Here is a 23,665-nt window from a genome sequence, read left to right as displayed (position 1 = left end):
ACGGTTTGTAGCTGCGATGTGGGTGCTGGAAATCGAACGCAGGTCCTCTGCAAGGGCAGTCAGTGCTCTTAACCACTGAGCTATCTCTCCAGTCCCAATAATTGTTATTTTTACCCAAGCCTTATCTACATAGCATATGATAATTAAAAGTACCAGAATGGTAGAACTAACCTTATTAGGTGTTTAACAGCCATAGTTTGAGGCCTATACTAATGTGGTCAGAGGGACTTAAAGGACAATTTTTGCCCCTTGCCCTCCAAGATTTGCTTCTTTAAGGCTGCCATAGTTTCTCTTCCAGTTTGTATAATCTGGGGTAAACAATATTCAATGCTTATACTGGTAGGTATTCTAATCTGTATTGTATGATTACCATTAGTCATGCTAAGATTTGAATCAATTCTACAACTGGTACAGATGTTTTTACTGCTCGCCATTTGTTCCAGTGAAAGCCCAAGGTTTTGTGTTTGTGGCGACACTGAAAGCCTCACTTGTTCTCTAAGAGGTTTTGATTGATATAAATGTGCAGGAGGCAGTCAGCCATTCTGGGGAACTCCAACCTTGGCACCAAGATACCCACAAGCATAGCATAAATGTCTTGAATGTGTAGCTACCTCTGTCCACAAAGACAGTATGGGTCACCATAAAACACTATAAAAAGATATAATTTACTCCCAATTTCTTTTTGAACTAAAAAGACAAAATATTTTAAAAGCACTAGCTTTAAAAGACCATTTATTAATCTTTAATATTTATAACTCATACATTAAAATATTTAACAATTTACCACCAATAGGTTATTTTGTTTGGAAGAGGCTTCAACTGTTATCACTTCTTTCTGTTGGAAGAGAACTCTAGGTTATCTTCTTGACTCTTTTACATTCTAAATATTTTGAACTCAGTCATGTGGCTATCTTAGGAATTTTTTGAGAGAGGGTCTGGTTTTTTGAGAGAGGGTCTGGCTATCTCTGAACTTGATTATGTAGCCCAAGCTGGTCTCCAGATTTTCTTGGCTGTTCTCTAGAGTTTCCCATCTCCAAATAAATTCTCACTGATTATCTTAGCCACTTCCCCATAACTCTTCCTAAAGCTATTGTGAAAAGCACATTCCAACAGAAATGAAAATGGAAAATAACTTTCAAATATATACTGATGTCACTACAACAGAAAAAGTATAAATACGTATCAGTGATTCAATAATGAAAACTAATCACTTAAATAACTGAAAGCTAACTGGAATCTCTTCAGAAACACAATAATGAAGAACTTGGAGGCACAGCAAACTGCAAGATCATTTATGAAAAATGTACCAAGGAGATCTGATACTTATCATGTAAGTAACAAACCCCCTCCAGGCCAAATAGTTCCTTTGTATACATTTTGAAGCTTTAAGGAAATTACTGTAAGTTACTTTCTCTATGTTTCTGTAAATGTCTATAATGCTATAATTAATTTATATGACGATATAAAAAATAAATATTGTCATGCATTTCTCATTGACATTTAAAAAAACAAATAACTTGAAATGCTGTCTAGAAAACTGTTCCTACATCTTATTGTTAATTATGAAGAACTCAATCAACTGAGTTTTTATAACGCCCCCAACTTAAAAAACTTCCAAACAAGCCTAATTTAATGCCCTTAAATGGTTGAAAATGCAATGGTAAGGGAAATGAAACAATACAATCCCAAACTGGAGTGCAAACACCGTTTTCGCTGCAGGTTTTGACTGAAACGTTTGTGAACTAATTCTTTTCCAAGGGCATGCTGGAAACAGTAGAGAACGAAGTGACAGAAAGCGGGCGTCTTCTCAGGCAACTTCTTATCCTATTCCAGTTTCTTAAAACATCCCTGGTTGAGATTCTTATGATTAAAAAGGATGGAGAAGTGTTTATAGAAGTTCGTCAGGCTCCTCATTAAAGCTGAAGTCACACACTAGAGACAGGTGGTCTGAAGGGTAATTGAAGGATGGGAGCCGGTTGGGCCCAATCTGTTCTTCAGTGAGTAAATCAAGAGCTGATGTGACACTTAGAGCATGTCTAGAATACCAGATGTAGTCCAAGGTGTGACGGCACTCCCCTGAGGTCCGGATCTTCCAGGTTGTATATGGAGGCTCTGACTGCCCATCCGGACTCAGCAGCTTATAGGCGCTGTTCAGATTGAGGCTGGAGGAAGCAAAGTGTTTGTAGACCTCTTCAGTTGGCTCTGCATTAAAGTCCCCACAGATAATCAGAGGAATCTTGGCTCCCTGTGTGATGTTCTGCAGGTTCTGAAGAAGGTCACAGCCCTGAGCTGATCGGAACCGCTCCCAGCCAGTGCGTGCTTTTAAGTGGGTGACAGCGATGCAGAACTGTCGGCCAGACTCCTTGCACTCCAGGGTCTGTGCAATGGCCACTTGATTAGTTTTCAGCGTCATGGCTGTCAGCCTAATATTGGAACTGTTGATGAGCTTGAACCGGTTTTGGAGAAAAAATAAGGCACAGCCATCTGGACCATTGTTGTGTTCAACATCTAGACATGGTGACCAGGGCTTGGGGAAAAATGTGCCTTGATAGCCCAGTCTACTAAGGAGTGGTTGGAAGGTGTCAAAATAGTGGTCCACCTCTTGGAGGCACAGTATGTCAGGCTGATAGGCCAAGATTTCTTCCAGGATGAGGCATTTCCTTTCTTCCCATTTGAGTGCTTCAAGTGGGCATTGCACAAAATTGTCTTTGCCTTCTCCAAGAGCTGAAAAGAAAAAAAGCAAGGTAGCTGTCAGCTACTACAGAACCATGACCTCAAAGATCTCTCTGGAGGTCTGGCATCTGCCTCCAATGCTAGGACTATTCTAAGTGGCACTAACCCACCTGGACAAAATAACTGCTGTAGTATCTGCTGAAGCAATCAACTAGTTTCTTTTATATTAGGACTATCTCACATAGCTGATTTCTAGCATCTAAACCCTTTGCTTTTAGGTTTAATTAGAGAAACTGTTCTTCATAGTCCTAGGGATAAAAAGTATGTCAACTGAAATAAATATTAGTCTTAACACTGACTATAATAAAGCCATGTGAAGGGTTGGAAAGATGGCTCTATGGTTAACAGCACTGGCTGTTATTGCAGAAGACCTGGGTTCAAATCCCAACACCCACATGGCCTCTAACAACCACCTGTAATTCCAGTTTCAGTGGATCTGATGCTTTCTTCTGTCCTCTGTGGGCACTGCACAACATGGGTACACTTACACTCATGTAGGCATAACACTCATCAACAAAATCTAAAAAAAAAAAAAGAAGCTTAGGTGTGGTAGCCCAGCATTTGGGAGGCAGAGGCAGGTGGATCTCTATGAGATTGAGGCCAGCCTGGTCCACATAGTTGAGTTCTAGGCTAGCTAGGGCTGCAGGGAGACACTGTCTCCAAAAGAAAAAAGAGGAAGAAGAAAAAAAAAGCTATGTGAATTGATATAAACAGGCACTAGTTAGAATGGATGGGACCTGCTTTAAATGGGTATCCTATCCTACTTATGAACACCTAGAAAGACAAAAGAATCCAAGATTGGCACATGTTTAGGGAGGTAGGTTCAAGGGAAGTGTGTAGGTATGAGCAACATACATTGCATACATGTATGAAATTGTCAAAGAACAAATAAAAATACCTTTATGGTTTCCCCCTCTAAAGACAGGGTCTTACTGTTGTAACCCTGGCTGGCCTGGAACTCACAGAGATCCATCTGCCTCTGCCTTCCAAGTGCTGGGCTTAAAGGCCACCATGCCCAGCAAAAATATTTAAAAAGACTGGCAAGCCAAAGGATATGTAAATTAACTCACAAAAGATGCCTTGCTTTTCTTAAAACTTCACTAGATAAAAGGCAATGCTACACAAGAATGACTGATACATCTGGTTTTTAATTAGGCAGATATAGTGAAGGGGACCTTTCTACCATAAAATATTCTAAGCAGTTTTTGTTGTTGGTAGTGGTGCTGGGGACTGAATTCAAGGACCCTTGGCTATGCTAATATTACCACTACTACTACTACTACTACTACTACTACTACTACTACTACTACTACTGGGAGAAGGCCTCCCTTCATAACTCAGGCTGGCCTTGAACTCAGGCAGTTGTCCTGCCTCAGCCTTTTGATGCTGGGATTACAGGTGCTCTTGAGCCAGCACAGCCAGCTCAAGAAAATCTAGCCATATTCCCTAGTCAAACCCAGTCCCACAAAGCTGCCATTCCCAGCAGAAAGTTCTATTACTTAGTTTGTCCCCTGTAACGCTGTGATAGTGCTATGGACCAAAGGTGTTGGCAAAGAAGGTCATCCCACTGAGTTGCTGAACAGACACCTCTACCCTTCCACACTTCTCTCCCCTGCACATCAGAGCACTGGGTGTGCCCAGAAGCAGAAAGGAAGCCATAGCAGATTTAACTGCTCAGGCACAACAGCATCAGGCATACCTTGGGCGAGGATGTTCCACTGCATGACCCTAATGGGAGAGTGGCTACTGGGGCAATCTGTCCTCAGATCCACAAAATCCCTCTGGAACCGGGGTGGCCGAGTGTGCAGGACAGCCCTGCATTCCTCAAGAAGCTCTTTAGGATCAATGGGTTCAAGGTGTTCTGGATCACCTGACACCAAATACTCCGGGTGCTGGGCCACTGAGCTGCTGTTGAGTGTCTTGGCGAGAGCACTGAAGAGTCTGCTCGTGCCGTTGCCCATGGAACTCACTACAGAAGAGGAAAGCAGGGTTATACCACCAGCTCTGAACTCCTCACTGGCCCACCTGCCAAACAGATCATTCACTGTTCACATGGCCAGCTCAACCTAGGGCCAGCCTGCCTCACTCAGGCACCAAGCCAGCTTGACAGAGATAAGGGAGCTTTCAGCCTCCAGGTTTCTACTATGACAGGTAATTCAAATAATGCTGTTAAAAACCTAGTCTCTTACAAAGCTAACTTGTTCTTTTAACCTTGATGACCTCTTCTAACCAAGTACTTGTCTCTATAAACCCACCTAGTTTTATAAAAGCATCGCATAACAAAATCCATTCTTTTTTTTTTTTTTTTTTGAGACAGGGTTTCCCAGTAGCTTCAGCTGGCCTGATGCTGCTTGTTATGTAGATGAGGCTGGCCTTGAACTCAAAGACCTCCACCTACCTCTGCCTCCCAAGTGCTCCAAGTTTTTTTTCCTTTTGGCTTTTTTGTTTGTTCGTTTTGAGACAGGGTCTCCCTGTAGCCTGAGCTGGCCCAGAATTTGCTATGTAGACCAGGCTGGTCTCAACCTCACAGAGATCCACCTTCCTCTGCCTCCCAAGTACTGGAATTAAGGGCATGTGCCAATACATCTGGCTCTTTGGGCTTTTGAAGAAGGGTTTGTAAAGAGTGAAATTTAGCAGCACGGGAAACTTTGGTGACATTAACAACAGCAATTTCTTATTTTGGGTGGCAAGGTGGGGAGAAAAGGAAATGGGACACAGAGGAGAAGTTATTTTGAGGAAATTTTGCCTAAAAAGGAGAAAAATGAAGCAGCAAGAGAATTTCGTTTTGGGGGATGGAAGGAAGCATTATACTATGTTGGTTTGTGAATGGGAGTGATAGAACAGAAGGCAATACTGAAGGAGTGCATTTCTGGCTTCTAGTAATCAGAGGAAGCTTACAAATCCACCCCTTCTCTTTGGCCCCAGCAACTAAAAACTGACAGAATATGAAAAGCAATTATTTCTTACTTCAATGCTCGGATAAAATCCAACAGCACAGAACAAACTGAGAAGCTTTTATTCAGGAAAGCTACTGAAGTTCAGGATAGGACAGTGGTGGCTGGCCTTGACATTCTTGCTTATGGCTGCTTCCATCTCCCACCCCAGCTCTCTGCGAGCCTTTCAAGGAGGGCAGCAAAATTACTGAATTAAGTTCCCACAAAGAAAAGCCCAAGTCCTGATAGCTCCAATGTGAATTTTACTGCTTCTATGTGTAGTCACTACTCTGGAAAACAGCTTAGTCAGGCTTATATATATATAAATTAAACACAGGCTTATTGTACCAGAAGCTCACACCTCTAGGTATTTACTTAATTGAAATAAAAACAAAGATCCAAAAATATATGCGAAATCATTTACAGCAACCAAGATGCCCATCAATATGTGTACAGGTAATACATGTCGAATGTCCATAAAATGAAACACTACCCAGAGATACAAAGGAATAAGCTGTTGATTCATACAAAATGGGTGAACCTTAGATGCATTCTCTAAGTGAAAGAAGACAGGCTCTAAAAGTTAAATTGTGCATTTCCCCTAGGGGAAACCACAGGGAAAAGACGTGTTTGCCCAAAGGTGAAGGATTGGAAGTGGCTGGCTGCAGGGAACTTCTAGGTGATGAAACAGTTCTGTGCAGTGGTGGGTACATGGTTATGCATGTCAAATTCCACAGAAGCAGTCATGAAGAATACATGCTAATTTAACTACTAGCTTAGAAGTTGGAGATCTGATACCTTAACAAAGGAATCTGACTCTATCATAAATGTTTAACCAGCTCCCAAAACAGTTTAGAGGAAAAAAAAAAAAAGGAATTGTGACCTAAGCATCTTTGGAAAGTGTTTCACAGGAAAATATAGGGATAAAAACAGGAGAACTATCCACACACACCGAACTCTAGTTGCTAAAGTTGTTTCTTGTGGGGGACGCTGTAACAGTTCAGAGCCACTAGCTTGTGAACAAATAAGCAAATGGTAAGAGGTGGCGAAGCCAGGAGTGTCCCTAGCCATAAGGATGTTATAAGTGAAGGAGGGAATCCTGTAGTGCTAGAATAAATGATTCCGGGGGGAACTCATGCTTACCTTCCTATGGACATGCACATATAGACATGGAAGAAACTACAGGGTATGTTGTGTGTACAGACATATATCAGATAGAGCCAAGACACAATGGCAGCCAGCACCCTGATCTGTCTAATGTCATTCGCAAATACCAACCCATTCACTCACAAACAAATGGAATCTGGGCTCCTTAAGAGAAATGAGTGGGGCAAAGAAAAGAAAGATGAGCCAGAGACAAGAACCAACCCGAAAGAGACTTCAATGGCGAAAGCCTGACAGTGGAGCAGAATGCAGTGTTTCTTATTATCCATAGGTAAATCTTGATGAGACCGTAATAAAGTAAATAAACAAATGAGAGGAAATAGAGGAGAGACATCTTTATAAAAGATTTTAAATACTTTATGAGAAAGAAAAATTGGGCTCTTAGAGAACCTTGGCAAACCTTATTGGCTAGATGACCTCAATAATATCACAAGAATATTACTTGTGGGCTTTTTTCATTAAGTCCACAATTTTCCGTTTATTTTATGTGTATGTTTTACCTGCATGTAAGTGCACATGTGCACACAATGCTTGTGGAAGCCAGAAGAGGGTGTTGGATTCCCAGATCTTCTGGAAGAAGAGCAAATTCTCTTAACTGCTGAGCCATCTACCCAGCCCCAAAACACACTTTTAAAAAAATTTTATTATTTTTATTTCATGTGTACAAGTGTATTGCTTGCACCCATGTCATGCAATGCCCACATATCATGTAATGCCCACAGAGGTCAGAAGAGGGTGTTGGACCTCTTGGAACTGGAGTTATGGACAATTGTTAGGCGCCATGTGGGTGCTGGGAATAGAACTTGGGTCCTCTGCAAGAACAGCCAGTGCTCTTAACTGCTGAGCCCTATCTCCAGCCCCCCAAAACACACTCTTAACTTCATGCAGAAATGTGACTTTTCCTCTCAGTAGCATGTTTAATCTCCCTTAGGCTACGTTTAAGAATTTCTTAGGTTCCTTAAGTCTTCCAAGTATGCAAAGCTATCACTAACTTCATATCAAATTAAAATAAAAGAGCTACAAATGGCAAAAACCAAACAAAAGCAGGGTATGGTGACACATACCTTTGGTCCCAGCACTCTGTCTCAAATATGTCCCCTAAAAAAAGTGCATTCTCCCCAAACAATAAAGCTTATTTTGAAAAGACCTGACTTACATGTAAAAGCTCAAACTACTATCTGTTTTGTCTGAGACAAAGTCTTACAGGTGAGTCACCATGCTCAGCTAAAAATTATACTTCTAGGGAAAAAGCAAGAGAAAAATCTTTGTGACAGTGAGTTAGGCATGAACCACAAAAGAAACTAATTAAGCATGTGCCCCACCTTACCTGGCCAGTTTGGCATTATTTTAAGAAGTGAAAATCATGTTAGCACATAACCAATAATTTTGCTTTCAGGACTATATTGAAGGGAAATGAAAACCCACATGTGTATCAAGACTGGTTCATAACACTCCTAAGACATGAATAAAATACAGCATTTCTGTGAAATAAAACCAAGGAACTAATGCCTCTAACTTGTTTATAGCAGAGGATGACATTGAACTCCTAATATTCCTGCCTCCACTTCCCAAGTGCTGGTATTATAGACATTTTGCCCTGCTGAAAGAATTTAATAAACCATGTATCACTGGGCATACCTGTGACCCTAATGTTCTACAGAGTTCCAGGTGAGTCAGGGTTACATTAAAAAGACCCTGTCTTTAAAAAACCAACAAAACAAAACAAAAGCAAAGAAAGACTATAACTTTACATAATCTTTTTTCTTCAGCACTGATGACTCTACCTATGGCCTTGCATGTGCTAGGCAAGTGTTCTGCCTCTGAGCTATACCCCCAGATTTTGCACCAAAGCAATCTAAGCATGTCATTCCAGTTCCTACAAGTGCTATGAGCAATATGATGGTGACTGAAATTAACACCTTCACATTTCTAATTAGAGCATTTGATATTGATCCCAACAGTTGAGACTCAAGCTGACAGGCAGTCCTAACTAACAGTACTTAGAAGTCACAGAAGACATCTCTCTAAGGGAGGGTCCTCTAGTTACCAGCATCTATTGCTTCCAGCTTTGTCCAACCATCCAGTCAGTGGACACTTTCTAATAAGAGTTTGAGCTTAGTACCCCAACACGGTAGCCCAGAAAAAAACAATGACTAAACAAAAGCCAGGATTATCCTAGGTATACACCTGGGAACTTGACCAACCTTGGGCCCAAGGAAATCTTGAACATTAAAATATCAACACACCAACACAAGTAATAGCAGTCCAATGCTGCCATCTACTGGCCATGTGTAAAACCACCTCAGAAAGTTGAGATGGCCAATTTGGTAGCTAATTTTTTCATTAGGTTCATTAGAGTAGATTCCTAAATAATATGGCTACTTTCAAAACAAGTGGATGAAAGTACATATGCATACACACACACTCCACTGACATTAGACAGTTTGGGTGTTGAATGTACTGTATATTTAATATATTGTGAAGGAATCAATATTCAAGCTTTCATGTCTAGGTCTATGGACCACACATTGCTGGCTCTTTTTCTTGGCTTGCTACTCTAACTTTAGTTGCTCTTGGATATCTGAACTATACTACTGCCTTCAATTCCCAGGTGCTGGGATTTTATCATGGTGCGCTAGGCATGAGACAGCATGAAGGCAGGGACAGACAGCACTTATACCAGTACCCAGTGTGATGCTTTAAAAACATTAAGAGGGTTGAAGATGCAGTACAGTGGTAAAGTATTTAACTTAGTCTGGCTAGTATCGCAAAATAAAAATTAGTAAAAGGGCAGCAAGTGACAGCCAAGGACAGAGTCTTGTCAAACCTCGACAGGACTGCTTTTCATTTGGTACAGCAATTCTGCTACCTGTGACCCTCAAGAACCTCTGGGCTACTTACTAACACAGTATTATACATGAGGACACTGAGCTCCCCCCGCCAAGCCTTTTCCTTTTTTTTTTTTTTTTTTTTTTTGAGATAAGAGTCTCACTGTCAGCCTTGGCTGCTGGGATTAAAGGCATATGCTACCACACCCAGTGAGCTCAAAAGTTGAAATGACTTGTCCTGAGTCACCATTAAGCATAACTCTAGCTGGGAACAGTGGCACATCTTTACTCCCAGGGAGCAGGAATATCTGAAATTTTAGGTCTACCTGGGGTACCAGTGTTCAAGGAGTTCAAAGCCAGTGTGGGAAACTTAGGAGACATAGGCTCAAAATAAAAATGTGAAAGAAGAGCTCAGCAGTGAAGCATGTGCCTAGAATGAGCAAGACCTGGAGTTCAACCCCAGCACCATGTTTAAACAAATCATTCACAACTGTATCTTTCTGTAATTTTTGTAAGACTGTTGTGTGTACCAATCAAAAGAGTGAAATATGTTCCCAGAAGGTACAACTGGTAGAAACTACCTTTGAATTTATCCAGTGTGGGAATAACGGGATATTACTCCAAGATCCTAGGGACCACATTCTAAGTGCTGATTTGGGAAGATATTTTTCTGGTGAGGATCAAATATTTTGGTTCAGGATCAGCCGAATCTGTTATTAAATATCAACGTCTGGATGTGACAGGAATATCAGGAGGACTTAGCAAGTGGAGTATGGAAACTTGGTAAAACAACTGTCCTCGGCAAATTCAGGCTACAGTTCACAAAGGCAAGAGGGTCTTAAATGCTCAGACTAGGGTTTTAGGCAGTATGGCTTCAAATCTCAAATCCCAGTTCTGCCTTTCACTCACGATCCCAGGCAACTTACCTTTCATGTGTTGGTTTCATTTGGGGATCACTGTCACTTCACTTCGTTACTGTGAAGACTGAGTTAGGCTAGATTAGCCAAATGTTAGCAGCTGCCCAACATTTATTTAACGAAGCACACTTTCCAGGCTTAAAAAAGCAGGCTGTTAGCCCTGGAGATAGCATGCCAGGTTACTTCTATGTGCTTTTACTCCTCTTTCCAGCAATCCTGTAAGGCAGGTATGCTATTCACCATCTTAGACATGGATACTGAGGTTAGGAGATTACACTTTGGGCCCTGGATCAAAATTTCCTGCACCCTCGACTGCTGCTTGTCAGCATTTCCAACAGTGCTGGCTCCTTCAGGGAGTGGCTGGGCAGGCACAGCAGCTCATACTTTTTGTCAGGAATCAACAGAGGTCACGTTTCACCTCTGCTATCTGTCGACGTCACTGCTGTTAAGCACACACACTGGACAGCACAAAGTGTACAAAGCAGTGTCATGACCTGTGTGGCATTACCAGAGATATCAAGTGAAGGTCATGACTCTTAACCTAATATGTCTAAAAATACAAGCATCTAGACACAGTATCAGGATCCAAGAACAGTCAGAAACTAGATGAAAGCCAAAGCACTTTCCAGAAAGGGTTGAACCATATTTTCAGTCATGACAGCCTTATTAGAAAGTATCTCTAAGGAAATCCTTTTACACACACGTGTATATACACTCTTTAAAAAAAAAAAAAAAGCTTAGTTTAACAGTTTGGTGTTCATAAATGCTCTGACTAGCCAACTGTTTTTGCAGAATGATTCCAGAATGTCTTTCAGAATGCTTTAAAGAGAAATGTGAAAAAGGACAAACCAAACAATCAAGTGGCGTTCTATCCCTAACACCAATACTTGAGATGCTCAAGAAAATGGCATGTTTTTACAGCTATGAATGCTCAAAGGAACAGTCTGCTGACAGCCCAAGTTCTCTAGATCAGAGAACTAGTTCACACACTATGGTCCAAATCTGGCTGGTACCCTGTCTTTGTGTTGTTGGTGATCTAGAAAACACTTTTACTTTCTTTCACATTGCTAAATGGTTGAGGAAAAAACAAAATCTAAACCGTAATATTTAACAGCATGTGAAAAGGACATGAAATTCAAATAAATGTCAATGCTTATAAAGTTTATGTATTACATATTGTCTATGGATGCTCATACACTATAACTGCAGAGCTTAGACATTTGGTCAGAGAAGCCTAAAATATTTTCTCCACAGAAAGTATGCCAACTTATGGTTCAACTTTTAAAATGAAACTGTAGCCAGGAGCAGTCAGGAGCATACACTTTTAATCCCAGCACTTGGGAGGCTAAAGCAGGATGCTATAGGGTTCAAGGTCAATTTACACTACATATCAAGTTTGAAGCTAGCCTGAGCTACACAATTAGTTCCCCTGGGATCAATGGGATTCTGTTACAGACAAACAAAATAAAACACAGTTAAAGTAAAACTGTAAATGGTTTTAAATCTCTATGCCAAGTATACACTTTTAAAAATGGGAACTGGTTATCTGGCACAAAGCAACTAAGTCACTGGGCTTGCCAGTTCTAGACCAAGCTAGCAAAATGGAACACACATTTACTTTCTTTCCTTCCTAAGACTTTTTAGGAATAAAATACCTACATTCAAAATTTTTTTAAAAGATTTGACCAATACTGGAAAACCAGAAGGTATGCCATTCATGAGCCAAAAATTTGGAGGAATTCCAGAAGTCAGCAACAATTTTGAATTAACGAGAAAGTGGAGCAAAATGCACTAGAAGTTCCAGAGGTAATTAGGATGCTCTTCCCAAGGGCACCCTAAATCAAAGTCCAAGCTGAATCATCAAGTAGAAAGGGCAGATGCTGGGGGCAACTGTGAAGGTAATTTCTTCAAGAATGAAATTTGAAACAGATGCACTAGTTTCAGCCTGCCCCTTTCACTAAGCAAAAGCCCCTGAGAAAGTAGGCAATATACTTCAGAAAACCTCTCAAGAGTGAATGAAACTCAAAGAAAGCAGACCAGACCAGGAGCAACCTATGAACAAACATCTGGGCATATTTATTTAGGGTTTTTTCCCCTTTGATTTCTGTCATTGCTGTTGTTTTGGAAACAGGATCTCATGCAGACCAGACTACGTAGAGACAAGACAGACTTGTGGTCTTCTTCCTTCCACAGGAAGGCTGGTTTCTCCCTCTTCTAGAAATTAACAAATCCAAGGGCTAGGGATGTAGCTCAGTGCTGCAACACTTGTCTATCACGTGTAATCCAAAACATCTTCCTTGTCCAAATGGGTTTACCATGGGGCCAAATACCCAGGTGGCCCATTCATCCAGTTTCTTAGTACTCACAAAAGTATGGTAACCACTATTTAGCCACAGAGGCCCCATAAGTTCTGATTACTTGAGAGTAACTCTTGACATATGGATGCTGTGAGTCTCCTCTCTTCCTCCACTTTCCAGGGTTATCAGGGGATAACGCCTCACTTCTTCAGTAAAGGACATTCTTTCAGAATCCTCTCCATGGCTCCTCAAACTTCTAAGTAGCACCTTTGGAAAAGCAGGGTGAAGCTCATAGAAGCTTCCCAGAAACACCTAAGGAACTTGCTAAACAGAATTTACCAGGCTTCGCCTCAGATCTTTGTGCATAAACAGGTGGAAGACTATAAATGCACATTTTAGCAAGTGTCCAAGATCCTGGAAAGTATATTTTTAAAAAAATATTTTACTTTTATTATTATTTTATTTGTCTTTTTGAGACAGGGTCTCCCTGTAGCTCCAGCTGACCTGGAACTATGTAGACCAGGTTGGCCTTGAACTCACAGAGATCCGCCTGCCTTGGTCGGCATGCGCCACCACGCCTGGCAAATATTTTATCAGCCAGTACTCTTAACCTGAACCATCTCTCTAGCCCCTACTTTTATTATTTTTATTTTATGTGTATGAGTGTACTGCCTTGTATACATTTAAGTGCACCCATGCCCTCAGAGGTCAGAAGGTGGCATCAGATCCCCTGGAACTGGAGTTTTAGACAGTTTCAGCAGCCATGTGGGTGCTAGGAACCAAACTCAGGTCCTCTGCAAGAGCAGCCAGTGCTCTTAATCACTGAGCCATCTCTCCAGCCCCTGGAAAGTAAACTTTTTATGACGATGTCCTCCATGGTTCCCATACCTACCACCTCCTTCTGGGTGCTTGCTCTTCTACTCCCTCACAGACAAGTTTTTTCCAACAAACCCAGCTACACTGTTATTCTCAATTACTGTTGAATTTGGTCATATGGAACAATGTAATAGTTGGTCTTTTAAGTGTACTGTTCTTCAATAAAGCTTGTAGATATAGTGCTATCAATTTATTCTAGGTGATCTGGCATTAAGGCACAGCAAACAAGGATTTGCAAATGTCCACTTGTGCTGAATATGATTCTACATATGGTTATTAACTCAAAAATTCCCCAATCCTCCTCTGTATTTAAACTGCTACCAAGGAATGCTACAGGAAAATGGTATGTACATTCTCCCACAAGAAAAGCAATTTATTCTGTAGAAGCTTGGTAATTACAAGCTTCCCCATTTCTTCTTTCTCATAAACAGCTTACTCACATAGCTAAGGGATCTACTAAATTAAGCTACCTCCTCAGCTGAGCTGGTATTTGCCTTTAAAATCATACAAAGAAAAAAGCACCATGTTCCAGTAGTAGAGAACAGTAATCTAGCCAACTCTTCATTAACTGAGGAGGAATCTGGATAATAGCAGTTACAAGCCCACAAATGACTGAGATTGCATCTCACTGCAGCACAGTAACTGTGGCAACTGCTGCCTCTTCATGGGGGCTGCTATCTTTGCTTGAGAAAAAGGAAGCAAACAAAATGACGAACTCATCCCCAAAGTTAGCTCATCCCTAACTTGCACCTTAAAATTGCTGGGAAGGTGAGTTGCTGCTTTCAGAATTATCACAGACTAGATTGTTAGGGAAGGAACTGATTTTATGTTGGGTCTTGCTGTTGCCTCTCTCAAAAGTCTCTGGAGGTAAGAGCAGCTTTCAGCTCCTTCAAGGCCTTTCACACAAGTTTGGGTATTTAAGAACAATCTGCTTCCTGGGCCTAGTGGTCCATGCCTATAATTCTTGCACTTGGGAGATGGAGGAAGGATCAGGAGTTTGCCAGTACCCATGCTGGGATGCTCACAAGTGCCTATACTACAGCTCCAGAGGATCTGATGCCCTCTTCTGGCTTCTGAGAGCACCTGCATACAAATGGCATAAACATACACGAAGATAAAACTAAATCTTAAAAAGAAGGGGGGTGGGAATTGAGGGTCTTGTTATTTCTGTTCAGTCTAGGACCCACTGTTAACAATTTTATTTTGAGACAAGGTCTCCTTGTAGCCCTAGTTGGCCTGGAACTCACTATGCCAGGCTCACTATGTAGACCAGTCTGGCCTTGAAATCAGAGATCAGCTTGCCTTTGCCTCCCAAGTACTAGGATTATAAACGCCTGTACCACCACAGCTGGCCCAATAATTTGCATTCTTAAACAGAATCAAATGCTGGTTCTGAGATGCTTTGGGAAACACAGCTCATTCTGCAAAAATGCCTCTTCTCTTACCCTTCTTAACCATGCCTCATACCCTTCCTTCCCTTTTTGCTGCTTTTCATCAATAAAATATTTCATACCGATCTCTTCCAATCCTAACCATATTTTCAAAGTCCAACTCAAATAAATACCAACCACTTTCTGAACCCCGCCCCCAAATCAAGGAACATCCCCTCTCCTACACCCTTGTTGCCACTGTCAATCTTTTAACTAAGACAAGGAAGGGAGTGTTTCATTTCATTCACTAGCCCCTTGTGCAACCCCACCCCCACCAGCCCCTGCAGGATCCCATTATAGTTCAGATAGGCCTGAAACTCACCACAAATGCTCAAGTCACCACACTCTGCTTAAATCTCATCTCTTTCTTTAAAAAATATTTTAATTTTATATGTAAGTGTATTGCCTGCATGTAAGTGCACCCATGTCATGCAATGCCCATGGTCAGAGGAGAGCATCAGATCCTCTGGAACTGGAGTTACAGATGGTTGTTAGCTACCATGTGGGTGCTGGGAACTGAACCTGGGTCCTCTGCAAGAACAGCCAGTGTTCCTAACTGCTGAGTCACCTCTCCAGCCCCAATCTCATCATTTTTATAGGGGCAGGGACATGTGCATACAACATGCTGACACGGTCAGAGGACAACTGGCTGTGGGAGTTGGTTCTTTTCTTCTACCATGTGGGTCCCAAGGATTGAATCCAAGTAGTCAAACTTGGCATCAAGTGTCTTTACCTGCTAAGCCATTTTGATAGCCCGAAATCTCATCTCTAAAACGGGAAGGAAACTCTTTGGTATAGACTAAAGCTCAGAATCTTTTACACTGTGTAAAGATCTTAAATGAATGAGAGTTCAAGCAATAAATCATTGACTGTATACTCTCCTGAATAGCTGAAGCTAAAACTGCAAGAAACAGAAAAGTTGCATATGCTTTGTAATGTCTACAATAATTTAAATACTATAAAAATCTTGCAATTTCTTTTCCTTTTTTTTTTTTTTTTTTCTTTTTGGTGTTTGAGATTGAATTCAGGGCCTGGTGCATGTTAAACCCATATTATACTACTGACCTACCCTACCCAAGTCCTGCAGTTTGTCTGTAAAAGCAAGGGGTCAGACAACTTTTTAAAAAAATTGTTAGGAGGCTGGGGAGAGCTCAGCGGTCAAGAGCACTGACTTCTTGCAGAGGACCCAGGTTTGGTTCCTGGCACCCACATGGTAGTTAACAAACATACATAATGCCAGTTCCTGGGGCTCTGACACCCTCTTCTGGCCTTTTCGGCCACTGCACAACACCGGTCCACATGGAGGCAAAACACTCATACACATAAAATACTCTATCTGACCAACTGCCTCAATTAGCAGAGCTTCCCTTGATCTGTATTACACAAGCTACCTGTATTCATGAAATGTTCTTAGTGACACACTCATTTCTGAGGGAACGGGAGGGAATTTAAGATTCGAGCTGGTATGAGAGACACCAACCTGCTTTTTCTACCTCAAACCTATAATATTCCTCCAGAAAACTGCCGACAGAAAGAAAAAAAAAAACAAAAAAAACCCCAAAACATAAATAAATAAACCAAAATCCATCCCCTAATAATTATCCATGCCAACAGTTAATTCTGGTCTACATAGCGAGTTTCAAGCCAGCTGGGGCTACAGGGAGACCCTGTCTCAACAAAGACTATATATATAATGTATTCGGATCACCAATGTGATTATGGTTTAAAATCTTGGCTTCAATCATTCAAACGGTAACTTTTGCTGAAAAGAGTGATATTGAACCTAAACTTTCTGTTTACTTTGTCCTTAACATATATGACCTAACGAGCTAACACCCAAAATATACGTTCAAAGAAGGATTACAAAGTCATTGCTAGATTTGAAGGAGAAACTATATTTCACAATTTACATACTATAATTCGTGTGTACTTGGTGACTGTGGCAATCTGTCCTTAGGCAGAAAAGGGGAACTCAGAATACAAGATGATGTATAAAACTTGCTCTTGGCCGGGCGTGGTGGCGCAGCCCTATAATCCCAGCACTTGGGAGGCAGAGGCAAGCGGATCTTTGTGAGTTCGAGGCCAGCCTGGTCTACATAGTGAGTTCCAGGACAGCGGGGGCTACAGGGATACCCTATCTCAAAAGACAAACAAACAAAAAACTTGCTCTTGAAGGAAAGGCTCAGTTTTCCAAATATTCATTCAGGTACAGAAGACACAGACCGAAGTACTGAGAGTGGAAGGCTCCAGGCTCCACATAAACCCAAGGGTCAACATGTGCTATTATTAACATGATTTGAAAAAAATCCAAAGCCTATGATAGGCCATTGATTAAGTGTCATTTTTAGTTTTTTTTTTTTCTCATAAAGATATCTTGCTCCTAAGCAGTTAGTGCAATCAAAGAGTAACCGCCCTGGATTCGTCCCCCAGCACCGAGGCTGGGAGGAATCACTAAACTGTGTGGCCAACAGGGATCATCAGTGGCCTAGGAATCAGGGAGTTTCAGACAGATCAAGAGACCAACACTGAAAGCGAGGCAGGCGAGGAGCAAGAGGGAATCGGAGTCAAGCGTTCTGCTTTGTCTCTGATATGATGGCGAGGCGAGGGAGAGAAGAGGATAGGCGGCGGGGAGAGCACCGCCGAGAGGAAGAGGACCGGCGGCGGGAGAGCACCGCCGAGGCTGAGGAACTCCGCCGGAGAAGCCCGCGGCCGCCCATTCATTCGAGTTCAGGTGGCTGCCGGCCCGGAAGCGCCGAGCTCCCACTCACCTGAACGGGAACACGACCTCGCGGCGCCCGAGGCCGCCGCCAGGAGTCGCGGGGACGCGGGCCGGGGGCCGAGCGCCGGCGGGGTAGACGGGCGGCGCAGGCCGGGTAGGGGCAGGCGACGCAGGCCGGAGGCGTCCCTCTGCAGCAGGGCGGAGCAGAGCCGCCGCGGGCTCTGATACATGCCGGGCGCCGCCGCCTCCCCACCGCCGCGGCCGCTGTGCGCTGACTAGCCGAGCCCCGCGGGCTGAGAGGCCGCGGAGGCGAGCGGGAAAGGCGGGGCCGTGTGGGCCCGCGCGCTCTGGGGCTCTTTCTTGCTCCTCTCTCTCAGCCCGGCCCAAGCGAGCAGTCCCGAGCGGTGGACCTCGGGAGGAAGCACCGGCGGGTACGGCGGCGGCGACGGCACTCAGAGGCGCGCGGATCTGCTCCTCTGGGTAACCGGCGAGCCGGCGCCGGCAGGGCGGGCGCTACCACGCGGTAGCCACAGGGGGACCTGCAAACCCGGCCCGGACGCGGCCTGACGCGGACACACCTACCCGGGATGGTTCCGCTTTACCAGAAAGGGTGACCACAGATGACCAGTAGGGTGGAGGCCGCAGGAGACCTGAGGCCACAGGTATAGGTTAGAGAGGCTTTTTATAAATCAGAGTCCCCTCCCGCTGGATAGAATGGAAGTGCCCACAGGCTGAGAATCCCAGGATTGTTCCTGCGCTGTGGACCCGGAGACACGTGTGCGTCCGAGTGGGAGAGGCCGTGCGTGAGTGCGAGCGCGTGTCTGTGATTATCTAGCTAAGGGCATCTACTCGTGATTCCTTCCGAGGGATGTGTTTAGTCAGTCTAGATTAGGCACGGTAGACGCTGACTTCGAGTAGTGGTGGCTGCAACCCCTTACTCCATGTTAGGCTCAGGCGTAGGATGCAGAAACTGACAACAGAAGTAAGAACATAAGACTACGAGATAGGTTAAGGTCGGTGCCACACTATTGATAATATATCGATATTACAACAGGCCTCCTGATCTGTAGGTTACTAGAATTGGCTTTTGAGATGGGCCGCTCTTGGCGGTCTGGAAGTTAAACTAGTGATATTAGGGGGAGGGATATCTTGGCGATTTATATATGAGGAAGGCAAATAAGCAGAAAGGGGTTGAGTATGTTTGGGAAGGGGGGGACTCTTCAGTTATGTAATATGGAAGCTAGGGAGTAAGTAGATGCTTCGGCTGGTTGTATTATAGAAGACAAATTATACTAGACATAATTTAATAAGTAGCTGTGAGTGCAAGGGATGGTCAGAGCTATGATTAGTTGGACATGAAAAGACAGGAGGCTAGGGGTGTGCTCATTGGTTGAGCACTTTTGAGGCAAGTGAGAGGTTCAGGGTTCATTCTCCAGTACCAGAGAGAAATGGAGATGGGAGAGAGTGGGAGGGAGAGGAACAGGGAGGAGGAGAGAGAATAGATGGGGTTGGGACTACAAAAGAATGGGCTGAAGAAATACTTCATTAGCTTGTGTAAGGAATGACCAACCAGGAATGGAAAGGAAATCTTGGGAAATTTTCATCACCAAGGATTCAAAATATTTTTCAGACCTGGGATATATCTTAATACTCACAGGGTGTGGATGAATCAGCTGACACAAGTTAATGACCACACCTAGGAGAGGAGTGCCTTGACTGGTCATTACACCCACTGAATCTCAGTTTCCTTATCTATAAAACACTCCTACCTGAGTCATTAAGTGAAGCAAAAGGTAATGATAAAATTAGCCCATAACAAGTGTTTTGTAAATATAACAAAATGTGAATTTACAATTTAGGTGATGGGTGTGTGGGTGTTGATGTACCTCCCCGGCCAAGCGTTCTCTCTAGCAAGCAAAGTTTAGGTTTAGTAGGCAAGAAAGTGAAAGTGTAGGGGAAGGGAGTGGAGAGGGTAAACCCAAAACAAAGGTGAACAAAAGTCCACAAAGAAATCTGATACTTGATAAGCTAATTGACAAAAATTTTAAAGAAGTTTGAGCAGAGGTATCTGTGTGGATAAAGCTGCTCCTAAAGCCACAGAAAATCCCAGTACCAGCTGGGCTATCTCTATAGCTTGGTCAGAAAAACCCCTGAAGTCACCAAAGCAATATAGGCAGTTGCCACTGCTGTTGGTTGCCCATCAGAACTAGATGGTAAGACCATGAAGGTATCACATGTGTTGGTCACAGGACATGAGAATTCAAGCAGGAACTGGACTAGAAGCTTCCTTCCTGATCCTAGCCCTCATAGTGTTGGAAGGTGCTATGTAGGCTCCTCGGAAGGATTATCAACAGTCTTATTCAGCTGTGGACCCAGTGTGCAATAATACCAATACCAACTGGCCAGGCAAGATGAGCCCACTGGTGGTAATAGTGGCAAATCTGTTATCCTGGTAGCCAATCACTTTCTAATTAGATCTCAGGCCTGCTCCCCAGGAGGGATTTTCACAACTGGTATTGTAAACCTGGTCAAAAGCCCATAGGCCCTAGGGTGGAAGTCACTGCTGTTGTTTTACTAAATGGACAGCTCAAATTGCCTTCTGAATAACTATGTCTATACCATAGAGTAGTGCTCTTGTCAGCTCTGGTCAGAGAACTTTTTGCACTAATCAGCGGTGACTGTGGAAACTCATAACTAGACAAAGTGCTGAAAATAAATGACTATTGAATGGCCAGCCATAAATAGAACACCTGTATTACTCCCTTTCAAGACGGGACAGCCAGGCGTGGTGGCTCACACCTTTAATCCCAGCACTCGGGAGGCAGAGACAGGCGGATCTCTGTGAGTTCAAGGCCAGCCCAGTCTACATAGTGAGTTCCAGGACAACTGGGGCTACAGGGAGACTCTGTCTCAAAAAGACCAAAAAAAAAAAAAAAAAAAAAAAAAAACCCGGGGGGAATTGTAGAAGAGGGAACAGAAATAATAGAGAACCACAGCACAGAATAAGAATGTAGCCAAAGACTTGGGCATGGAATGCCTAGAATCCCAGCACTTGGGAGTCAAGAGGCAGGAGGACTGTCACAAGTTCAAGGCCAGCCTGGTCTATATAAGAGTTCCAGGCCTGCCAGAACTATCTAGTAAAACCCTGTCAAAAAGCAAAAGCAAAAACAAACAAGCCAGGCTTGGTGGCTAAATCTCAGCACTTTGGAGACTGAGGTAGGAGGATAAACAATGTTCAGGGCTGGCCTGGGCTACAGAATGAATTCCAGGTTAGCCTGGACTAGTCCAAGACCCTGCAGAAAGCAGGAGGCAGGTGAAAGAGAAGAAGAGGGAAGAGGGAGAGGGAAGAGGGAGAGGGAGGGGAAGAGGAGCAGAGTGTTGGCAAAGTAACCAGATGCACTGAATCATTCTGCCAAGAAGTTACCTGCCCTCCACAATGATCTAGGTAAAGAAACAAAGCAGCATCAGAAGCTAGTGCTTTTGATCCCAGCACACTGGAGGAAGAGGCAGGTGGATCTCTGTAGGATTTCAGCCTGGTCTACATAGTGAGTTCCAGGCCAGCTGGGGCTACAGGGAAACCCTGTCAAAAAAAAAAAAAAAAAAAAAAAAAAAAAGAAGACTCTGGGGACAATGTAGAAGATGGAATAGAAAGAATGTGAGAGCCATAGGAAGAGGGGTAATGTGGAACTCTGACTTCTAGGCATGACATCGTTGTAGTCTTGAACTTACAGCCCCTGATTATCTGCAGCAAACCTTCCTAAGATTGAACCAGGAAAGATCCTGTCATGGAAAGAGGAGGGTTTATGGGTCCCTCTCCCTCCCTGAGGATTTGTAGACAGCAGTTAGGGGAGGGGGAGACATTTTCTTTAGTAGCCACTGATAAAATATCCATGTTCCTGTAACACACAAACAGGCACACACACAAATCATGAAAGTAGAAAGGGGGCTAGTTGGGGGAAAGGAAGGGAGTCAGCAGGAGTGGGAGGGGGAAAAGAGGATAAAAGAGAATGTGTAAGTTTGATTGAACTACACTATGTACATGATGCAAATGTTATAAAGAAACCATTACAGAGCTAGAGAGGTGGCTTAGCAGTTAAGAGCACTGGCTGCTCTTGCAGAAGACCCAGGTTCACATTCCAGCACCCACATGGTGGCTAACAACAGTCTAACTCCAGTCCCAGGGGATCCAACGCCCTCTTCTGACCTGACTTCCATGGGCATTGCACCACATGCGTGCACTTACATACATGCAGACAATACACTCATACAAATAAAATCAAAATAATAAAATATTAAAAAGAGAAACCATTATGTATAATTAATATATGTTAATAAAAATATTTTAGAAAGAAAGCTTAAGCAGACAGTATACCTTCCAGGCTGAAGAGCATACTGAGTTGAGTGGTAACTGCCTGCAATTATTTTTCTTTTCCATGGTTTTGGAATTGTTCATAATAAATTACTGGGTAAAAAGTCCTTTGAAGCTGAAGAGTGTTGTTCAAGAATAAACAAGACTCTGAGCTCCATCCTTGGCACCATACACACAGACATGGTAAAACAAAATTCCTGGAAAGAACCACACCTTACACTGAACCTTCTGCTAGGCTGACTGATCAGAACTCCAGTAATGTGGGAAGATGGAATGTTGCAGAGCCAAATTATCTTGGATCATCTTAACCCTCCTTCATAGTCATTTATTGTTCTCCTCTGTATGTGACCTAATATCTTTGTGACTATTAGGTAAGTCCTTTGGACTGTACAAACAGACTTCTAGTTCCTCCACCAACCAAAAGGCCATCATCAGATAGCATCTGAGGCCTATAAATGAGATTTCCCCACTTTTCTGTGACACACCTACCTGATATTTCCACCAATGTATTTGAAAAGTGTCTTGATTTATAGTTTTCTTCATTCTGTTACTTCATGAAAGGCTACATGTCAAGAGCATGCCCCCCCAAAATAAAATAAATAAATAGAAAGATGTGGGGATTGTAGCTTAATAGTAAAGGACTTGACTCGCATGTACAAGGCCCTAGGTTTTTTCTGTGACACACCTACCTGATATTTCCACCAATGTATTTGAAAAGTGTCTTGATTTATAGTTTTCTTCATTCTGTTACTTCATGAAAGGCTACATGTCAAGAGCATGCCCCCCCAAAATAAAATAAATAAATAGAAAGATGTGGGGATTGTAGCTTAATAGTAAAGGACTTGACTCGCATGTACAAGGCCCTAGGTTCATTCTCGTGTGTGTGTGTGTGTTGTGTGTGTGTGTGTGTGTGTGTGTGTGTGTGTGTGTGTGTCTGTATTTCGGTAAGAGGGGGGATAGGCAAATTTCCAGAACAATTAAATTAGCTATTTTGGAGAAAAACGAGCTGAAGTGATGAATTGAGAAGTTTAATTTTTCACCGCCCCCAATCTTTCCCCTGATCTTTTATTTATTTTACTTCTCCTCCCAGTATTTTCCCTAATCTTTTTAACAATCCCCACTTTTCACTGTTACCTTGTAGGACCCCCCAGGCTGGGGTACCCAACGTCCACGGGAGGCCGCACCCCAGTAACTCAGTCCTCAGACCAGGAAATGCAAGAAGCAAGAGGATTTAATCATTTGCGCAGACGGGCCCCTGCCTCACTCAGAGAGAGAGAGAGAGAGAGAGAGCAGCAGCCCTGAGCTCAGCTTACAGGCGATTTTTAAAGGCAAAACCCACAAACCACAACCTGCAGCAGTGGGAAGGGGGCCAGCAGCAACCGGCAGCAGTGGGAGGGGG

At 43.0% G+C, this 23,665-nt stretch overlaps 1 protein-coding gene across 1 annotated transcript; it reads right to left on the bottom strand.

The window, feature by feature from the left end:
• Nucleotides 1–715: 715 nt before the first annotated feature.
• Noct (nocturnin) lies at nt 716–18,381 on the bottom strand. Its single transcript, XM_008843413.3, has 3 exons — nt 17,947–18,381; nt 4,433–4,702; nt 716–2,724 (listed from the first exon to the last, which is right to left on the bottom strand). Exons 1-3 carry the CDS (start codon nt 18,125–18,127, stop codon nt 1,889–1,891), a joined length of 1,287 nt encoding a protein of 428 aa, XP_008841635.1. The 5' UTR covers nt 18,128–18,381; the 3' UTR covers nt 716–1,888.
• Nucleotides 18,382–23,665: the final 5,284 nt, after the last annotated feature.

Source organism: Nannospalax galili, unplaced genomic scaffold, assembly GCF_000622305.1.
Source record: "Nannospalax galili isolate Female #2095 unplaced genomic scaffold, S.galili_v1.0 scaffold359, whole genome shotgun sequence".
In the NCBI taxonomy this organism is placed as follows: Eukaryota; Metazoa; Chordata; class Mammalia; order Rodentia; family Spalacidae; genus Nannospalax; species Nannospalax galili.
The sequence above is the reverse complement of the archived record's forward strand: the minus strand, read 5'-3'. Positions and strand labels throughout refer to the sequence as shown.